The following is a 9,170-nucleotide window of genomic DNA, read 5'->3' on the forward strand; positions in this document are numbered from 1 at the left end:
ACAACATAAATCCCACAGATGAGCCTTAGCATAAAGTACACATTTTGAGTGATAATATATGTCACTGTGGGGGGTCATCATTTGAAACAAACATACCACTCTGGTAGGGGTGACTGACAGGAGGAAGCTGTTTGAATTTTCCACTCAATTTAGCTGTGAACCTAAAACTGTCCTAAAAAAGATGAAGTCTGTAGATTTACAGACATATAGAACAGACTGTGATTGCCAAGAGGGAGGGAAGAAACGCACTGGGAGTTTGGGATTAGCAGATGCAAACTATTACCTATAGGATGGATAATAAACAAGGTCCTACTGTATAGAATGGGGAGCTATATACAATATCCTGTAATAAACAATAATGGAAAAGAAAAGTATAATGTTAATAGCTTAATAATTTTTAATGTAGTTGTAATAATGTAATAATAATAAAATTATAAATAAAAACCATGGGAGAAAATAAATTTGCCCATGCAGAAAAATACACAGTGAAGCCACTGCATTCAGGAACTGTCTGACTAGTAAAAGGAGACAGCTGAAAAGGAAGCATAATTCAGTTTGACAGGGTAATTCATTAAGGTTCAGGAGGATGTGCAGTGGACATTTTTTCTCAAAGGTAAAGACAATAGTAAGGCAAGCATAAGCATTCTAGAAAACTAAGATAAAGGAAGAAAGCACCAACACAGCAATACTAAGAAGAGAAGGAAGCCGTTCTGTTTCCCTGGCAGCTTTGTTCAACAAGACTTCAAGCAAAAGGTGGGAACACTTAACTCACTTAGGAGAAACTCCTTCCCAAAGGCTGGAATGGTGATTTAATAAGACATCTGTGGATGGAAAGGAAAGGGTCTGTCCTGAACATATACTGATTCCCAGACACATGTTAGATCTGCTTTTTTGCCAGAACTGTGTGTAGGAGGGACTCAGAAGTATTTAGAAAATGTTAGGTTCATACTTCCCATCTTCCCTAAAGCACAATTGAACAGTTTAAAATATATGAAGGACAGAGTTCTGAACTGAGTATCAAGACAGCTGAATATCTGATGTCAGCACAGGCCACGGCTTGCTTCCTTCCTTTGTTCAAGTCCACTCACAGATCTGAGCCTTGTTTCCTCCCTCTCTGAAAGAATGAGGTGTCTATGCTGCGGCTATGTCTATGCTATGGTCTACACTATGTCTACGATAGCAGATGGTTAGCATACGGCCTGGGCTCTATGGGCCAGAATCATATGCCCACTGAAGGGTCTCCTGGGAGCCTTTCCTGGGATCTTGCAAGGGCATCCTCAGCCCTGAACTAGCACTGCCCTCCGTGCTTCTAGTCCACTCGCCCACCATGTCTCTCCCATCCCCATTCCTGCAGCCACGTCCTCAACCATACCCACTGTTGTAAACCAGAATAAAACTTTCCCAGTGATGTCTTGCATTCACTAAGAAGTCTCTTGGAGAGGGTCCACAGAAGAGAAAGAAACACAGCTATAGTGGCCGAATTTAAGAAAGGATAAGGAAGAGAGAGAAAGAGCACAATGCATTTTGTAAGCTTTATCTCATTTCACCCTCAAAAAAAACCTCTTACAGTGCACTTTTAGAGAAAAGGAAGATTATCTGAAAAAAAAACAACACTGATTCAAAAAGATATATTCACTCCAGTGTTCATAGCAGCCCTATAGAAGCAACCTAAGTGTCCATCAACAGAAGATACCTGTGTGCTCAGTCATGCCTGACTCTTTGCAACCCACCTGGACTGTAGCCCACCAGGCTCCTCTGTCCATGGAATTTTTCCAGGCAAGAATACTGGAGCGAGTTGCCATTTCCTGCTCCAGAAGATCTTCCCAACGCAGAGATTGGACCTGTGTCTCCTGCATCTCCTGTATTGCAGGCAAATTCTTTACTGCTGAACCACCAGCAAAGCCCCATCAACAAAAAAAAAATGATTAAAAAAGTTATGCTATGTAACTTTGTAGCATAAATATAAATATATACACATGCAATGAAATACTATTCAGCCATAAAAAAGAACAAACTTTTGCTATTTACAACAACATGGACTTGGAGGGTATTATAATAACTGAAATAAGACAGAGAAAAACAAATATGGTATGATATCATTTATATGTGGAATCTTTATAAAAAGATACAACCAACTAGTGAATATAACAAAATAAAGCAGATTCACAGATAGAATATATAGTGGTTACCGGTGGGGAGAGGGAAGAGCAGAGGGGCAATAAAGGGGTAGGGAATTAAAAGGTACAAACAGGTATAAAATCAGATACAAGGCTATGTTGTACAACACAGCAAATCTAGCCAATATTTTATAATAACTAGAAATGGACCCTTAAAATTTGTGAATCACTATATTGTATGCCTGTAACTTTCATAATATTGTACAGCAACTCTAGCTCAATTTTTTTTAATCCTAAAAATAAAAAAAAGAGGGAAAGAAAGAGAAAAAGAAAAGAGGAAGCTGAAACTCAGAGATGCTAAATAATTCATCCAAGGGCCTGTGACAGCAAAACAGGGTGTAACCAATAAACTATGCTCTGCTGCCACTTTACAGACTCAGAATCTACAGTCTTGGATCATTCGGGTACAAGCCTGGCTCAGGGGCAAGAATAAAGCCTAAGTTCATGCCTTCTTCTTTCCCACCATCCCTCCAGGGCGGCAGACCTAATGACCCTTCCCGAGAACCTCGGCCCTCTAGCTCCAGGGAAGCATTGTTCTGCTCTACTCCTAACAGAGGGCAGCCAACCCTGAACCAGCTCTTCCTGCTCTCAGGGGCCAGGAGAGAATTCTGACTCACCCACTGCAAAAACAAAACCTTCCCCAGAGCTGGTTCCCAAAATCCAGCTGACTTTCTACATCAGCCATCTAGAAAACAAAGTCGCTCAGTGAACTGTTCTGCGGGGTGAGATTCCCTGCAGCGCGAGCCTCCAATAGGCAAATAAGCTTTCCCTTCTTCACTATGTCTGAACACCTACCTAACTCTTGGTCAGGCCAACAGCTGACACCCTGAGATCCTTTGCTTCTTGGAACACTGTAAATTCTTGCTGGCATCCTTTCCGGCCTTCAGGTAAGCCTGTTTTATCACATCGCCTCTCTGGGCTCCAGTGTTTTCAGTGGGACTGCAAAGGATGGGAGGAACAAGCAGACGTTTCCCTGCCATTTTCCCATCAGTGTCCATTTGAAGTGACACAGGCATAGTACTCAGTCCTGAGCATGGTGGTGCCTGGTCTCTCCCTTTCTTCTACCTTGACTGAGTCCTTTCCTCTCCCATGATTTGTAGAAGAGGAAGCCGCACAGAATGGCCCAGGGATTCCTTTTCCTGTAATCCTGAAAAAGCCTGTCTCCCCTGGGTATCCCTCCAGATAGAATGAAGCCAGTGTCCAGCCCCACCCAGCCTTGCCCAGCACTATAAAGGAGCCTCCCAGATAGCCACCCCCAGGAGGCTGTAGCTCTGTGTCCTCATCAACTATGAGACTCCGTCTCTCTGGGTTACTCTTCCTCCTGGTGATCTCATTGCCTTCAGGTAAGTAAGGATGGGTATGGGTCATGAAAATTGAGGGTCTTCTGAGGATTGAGGCACTTGAAAAGCCCCATTGGTATAAGCCCAGCAGGGAGACCACGGTATCAGTGAGCAGAGGGGCTGGAGGCAAGAGGTGGCTGAGTGTCATCCAGCCCCTGCCCTGATCATCTGTCGCTACCTCCTGAAAGTCTGCCGCAGCTTAAGAGAGGGGAGCCCTTTCCACCGCATGCATAGATCACTATCCAGATATTTACGATCCTGTTTCCCTCAGCTCCCTCTGATTAGCGCTGGACTCAGTGGCCCTCGCCAAAATGTAACAGCAGATGAGAGGACGGAGTGTAGAAGGAAAACCCCAAACTGAGAAGCAATTCACCAGAAAGGAGAGGACAGCCCTAAGATTTCCCCCAGGCTCTTGAAGACTGATTTTTCTTTTGTGTGTACGTGTTTTTTCTCCTTCAGGGAACAGTGTGTTTAGAAATGATGGAGCGACAGTCCGTACTTGCACTCGACGTGGTGGCAACTGTTACTTTGGCTGTAAACTGGGATGGAAATGGGTCGCCTTCTGTCACAATGTATTGTCTTGCTGCATAGAACTGAAGTTTCATAAACCCCCTCAGGTCAGCTTACCATGACCCTCACCTCATGTGTCCAATTAAAAAGATACACAAATGGCTAAAAGGATGAGACCTCCAATTTGTGTGTAAGGATGGTTAACTGGGCTCTGGGTAACAAAAAGGGGCCAGATTATAACAATTTACTGGCAAAATTTCAGACGTGCTTTCTTAAAGGGGCATTGTGGCAGTATGCTTTCCTACTCTCCTTTCTGCCCTCCAATCTCCAATACGTAATTCCTACATCCAATTCAAAATCAGTTGATTAATGCATGACTACAGGCCCAAGTACATCATGAGAAACTCTGGGCTGGAAGAAACACAAGCTGGAATCAAGATTGCTGGGAGAAATATAAATAACCTCAGATATGCAGATGACACCACCCTTATGGCAGAAAGTGAAGAGGAACTAAAAAGCCTCTTGATGAAAGTGAAAGAGGAGAGTGAAAAAGTTGGCTTAAAGCTCAACATTCAGAAAACAAAGATCATGGCATCTGGTCCCATCACTTCATGGGAAATAGATGGGGAAACAGTAGAAACAGTGTCAGACTTTATTTTTTTGGGCTCCAAAATCACTGCAGATGGTGATTGCAGCCATAAAATTAAAAGACACTTACTCCTTGGAAGAAAAGTTATGACCAACCTAGATAGCATATTGAAATGCAGAGACATTACTTTGCCAACAAAGGTCCGTCTAGTCAAGGCTATGGTTTTTCCTGTGGTCATGTATGAATGTGAGAGTTGAACTGTGAAGAAAGCTGAGAGCTGAAGAATTGATGCTTTTGAACTGTGGTGTTGGAGAAGACTCTTGAGAGTCCCTAGGACTGCAAGGAGATCCAACCAGTCCATTCTGAAGGAGATCACTCCTGGGTGTTCATTGGAAGGACTGATGCTAAAGCTGAAACTCCAATACTTTGGCCACCTCATGCGAAGAGTTGACTCATTGGAAAAGATTCTGATGCTGGGAGGGATTGGGGGCAGGAGGAGAAGAGGATGGCAGAGGATGAGATGGCTGGATGGTATCACTGACTCAATGGACATGAATTTGGGTGAACTCCAGAAGTTGGTGATGGACAGGGAGGCCTGGTGTGCTGCAATTCATGGGGTCACAAAGAGTTGGACATGACTGAGCAACTGAACTGAACTGAACTGAACAGGCCCAAGTATAAGACATCCACTGAACCTAATAATGGGCTTCCCAGGTGGCACAGTGGTAAAATATCTGCCTGCCAATTGCAAAAACCTCAGTTCTATCCCTGGGTCAAGAAGATCTCCTGTAGTAGGAAATAGCAACCCACTCCAGTATTCTTGCCTGGAAAACTCATATGGACAGAGGAGCAACTGAGCATACACACACAAGCCTAATAACAATAGCTGACCACATGCCAGTCCCATTTTTAAGTGTCAGTTCAATCACTCAGTCATGTCCAACTTTTTGTGACCCCATGGACTGCAGCATGCCAGGCTTGCCTGTCTATCACCAACTCCTGGAGCTTACTCAAACTCATGTCCATTGTATTGGTGATGCCATCCAACCATCTCATCCTTGGTCATCCCCTTCTCCTCCTGACTTCAATCTTTCCCAGCATCAAGGTCATTTCCAATGAATCAGTTCTTCGCATCAGATGGCCAAAGTATTGGAGTTTCAGCTTCAGCCTAAGTCCTTCCAATAAATGTTCAGGACTGATTTCCTTTAGGAGGGACTGATTGGATCTCTTTGCAGTCCAAGGGACTCTCAAGAGTCTTCTCCAACACCACAGTTCAAAAGCATCAATTCTTTGATGCTCAGCTTTCTTTATAGTCCAACTCTTACATCCATACATGACTATTGGAAAAACCATAGCCTTGACTAGACAGACCTTGGTTGTCAAAGTAATGTCTCTGCTTTTTAATATGCTGTCTAGGTTGGTCATAACTTTTCTTCCAAGGAGCAAGCCTTTTTTAATTTTATGACAGCAATCACCATCTGCAGTGATTTTGGAGCCCAAGAAAATAAAGTCTCTCACTGTTTCTCCATCTGTTTGTGATGGGACCAGATGCCATGATCTTTGTTTTCTGAATGTTGAGTTTTAAGCCAACTTTTTTACTCTCCTCTTTCACTTACATCAAGAGGCTTTTTGGTTCTTCTTTGCTTTCTGCCATAAGGGTGGTATCATCTGCATATCTGAGGTTATTGATATTTCTCCCAGCAATCTTGATTCCGGCTTGCATTTCTTCCAGTTCGGCATTTCTCATGATGTACTCTGCATAGAAGTTAAATAAGCAGGGTGACAATATACAGCCTTGACGTACTCCTTTTCCTATTTGCAACCAGTCTGTTGTTCCATGTCCAGTTCTAACTGTTGCTTCCTGACCTGCATACAGATTTCTCAAGAGGCAGGTCAGGTGGTCTGGTATTCCCATCTCTTTCAGAATTTTCCACAGTTTATTGTGATCCACACAGTCAAAGGCTTTGGCATAGTCAATAAAGCAGAAATAGATGTTTTTCTGGAACTCTCTTGCTTTATCCATGATCCAGCAGATGTTGGCAATTTGATCTCTGGTTCCTCTGCCTTTTCTAAAACCAGCTTGAACATCAGGGAGTTCACGGTTCACGTATTGCTGAAGCCTGGCTTGGAGAATTTTGAGCATTACTTTACTAGCGTGTGAGATGAGTGCAATTGTGCAGTAGTTTGAGCATTCTTTGGCATTGCCTTTCTTTGGGATTGGAATGAAAACTGACTTTTTCCAGTCCTGTGGCCGCTGCTGAGTTTTCTAATATTGCTGGCATATTGAGTGCAGCACTTTCACAGCATCATCTTTCAGGATTTGAAATAGCTCTACTGGAATTCCATCACCTCCACTAGCTTTGTTCATAGTGATGCTTTCTAAGGCCCACTTGACTTCACATTCCAGGATGTCTGGCTCTAGATGAGTGATCACTTCATCGTGATTATCTTGGTCATGAAGATCTTTCTTGTACAATTTTTCTGTGTATTCTTGCTACCTCTTCTTAATATCTGCTTCTGTTAGGTCCATACCATTTCTGTCCTTTATTGAGCCCATCTTTGCATGAAATGCCACTTCTCAATTATGAAGCAAAGGAATATAACTGAATGTATGTTTTCATTGAAGTATAGTTGATTGATAATGTGTTAGTTTCAAGTATACAGCAACATTATTCAGTTATGCGTGTGTGTGTGTGTGTGTGTGTGTGTGTGTATAGTTGTGTGCTCAGTCACTAAATCATGTTAAACTCTTTGCAGCCCATAGACTGTACCCCACCAGGCTCTTCTGTCCACAGGATTTCCCAGGCAAGAATACTGGAGTGGGTTGCCACTTCCTTCTCCAGGGGATCTTCCCAAGCCAAGGACTGAACCCATGTATTGTGTTTCCTGTATTGGTAGGCAGGTTCTTTACCAGTGCACCACCTGGGAAGTCCATTATATATATACACAAATTTTTAATATTCTTTTCCATTATAGATTATTATAAAATATTGAATATAGTTCCCTGCGCTGTGCCCTTGTTGTTTATCCATTGTATATATAGTAGTGTGTGTTTGTTGGAGAAGGCGATGGCCCCCCACTCCAGTACTCTTGCCTGGAAAATCCCACGGACAGAGGAGCCTGGTGGGCTGCAGTCCATGGGGTCGCTAAGAGTCGGACATGACTGAGCGACCTCACTTTCACTTTTCACTTTCATGCATTGGAGAAGGAAATGGCAACCCGCTCCAGTGTTCTTGCCTCGAGAATCCCAGGGATGGGGAAGCCTGATGGGCTGCCGCCTGTGGGGTCGCACAGAGTCGGACACGACTGACGCGACTTAGCAGCAGCAACAGCAGCAGTGTGCGTTTGTTAATCCCAAACTCCTAATTTATCCCTCTGTCCCTTTCCCCACTGGCAACCGTAAGTTTGTTTTCTGTGTCTGTGAATCTGTTTCTGTTTTGTAAATAAGCTCCTTTGTATCATTTTTTTAGATTCCAAATATAAGTGATATCATATGATAATTGTCTTTCTCTGTCTGACTTACTTCACTTACTATGATAATCTCTAGGTCCATCTATGTTGTTGCTAATGGAATTATTTCATTCTTGTTTATGGCTACGTAATATACAATTTTACATACATATGTATATATCTGACATCTCCTTTATCTATTCATCTGTCGATAGACGCTTACTTGCTTCCTTGTCCTGGCTATTGTAAATACAGCTGCAGTGAACATTGGGTAATGCATGTATCTTTTCTTATGAGAGTTTTCATCTTTCCTGGATATATGCCCAGAAGTGGGGCTGCTGGATCATATGGTAGCTCTATTTTTAGTTTTTTAAGGAACAACTATGCTGTTCTCCAGAGTGGCTGCACCAATTTACATTCCCACTAACACTGTAGACAGGTTGTTTTTTTTTTCCCATACTATCTCCAGTGTTTATTGTTCATAGACTTTTTGATGATAATTATTCTGATTGATGAGAGGCAATACCTCATATAGTTTTGATTTGCATTTCACTAGTAACTTCTAGCTGGATGTATTGATTGGAGATTATAGTCCAATGAGGAATCAAGGATCCAGCTAGATCCGATAGCAAGTCCCTCAAAACTTCCCATGACTTCAGGCTATAATGCTTCTGGCTGTTAAGTTGTATTTTTGAGGCTACTCAGCAACTTTCATGATTCAAGACCAGTGTGGCCTTAAGATTTCATATGCCAGACATTGCTGCTTTCACCACTGCAGTGGAGGCAATGGCCCATCCACACCCACACAAAACTTCTAGCTCTCTATGGGGGCTGCTGCTCCAGCAGCCCTTCCTCACCTCCCCTCCAGCACCTCTGACCAGGGGCAGACATCACAGATCTTCATCAAGACCCCTGTCATCCAGAGGAATGGGTGAAGAAGATGGGGTACATATATGCAATGGAATATTACTCAGGCATTAAAAAGATGAAATAATGCCATTTACAGCAACATGGATGGACAGACAGAGAAGGAAAAATATTGTATGACAACTTTTACGTGTGGAATCTAAAAAAAGGTTGCTGCTACAGGCCAAGAACAATGCC

The 9,170-nt window shown here is 42.9% G+C and overlaps 1 protein-coding gene across 1 annotated transcript; it reads left to right on the forward strand.

Annotated features, from left to right (window-relative positions):
• The first annotated feature begins 3,465 nt into the window (after nt 1-3,465).
• On the forward strand, nt 3,466-4,149 carry DEFB136 (defensin beta 136). The gene is made up of 2 exons (XM_068974374.1): nt 3,466-3,520; nt 3,977-4,149. Exons 1-2 carry the CDS (start codon nt 3,466-3,468, stop codon nt 4,147-4,149), a joined length of 228 nt encoding a protein of 75 aa, XP_068830475.1.
• Nucleotides 4,150-9,170: the final 5,021 nt, after the last annotated feature.

This window comes from Capricornis sumatraensis, chromosome 6 (assembly GCF_032405125.1).
Source record: "Capricornis sumatraensis isolate serow.1 chromosome 6, serow.2, whole genome shotgun sequence".
Lineage (NCBI taxonomy): Eukaryota > Metazoa > Chordata > Mammalia > Artiodactyla > Bovidae > Capricornis > Capricornis sumatraensis.

Excerpts from the sequence above, each read along its gene's own strand:
- DEFB136 (XM_068974374.1), top strand. The coding sequence starts at position 3,466 with ATGAGACTCCGTCTCTCTGGGTTACTCTTCCTCCTGGTGATCTCATTG. Across the intron at positions 3,521-3,976 it reads GGTGATCTCATTGCCTTCAG|GGAACAGTGTGTTTAGAAAT; the intron begins GTAAGTAAGGAT and ends TTTCTCCTTCAG.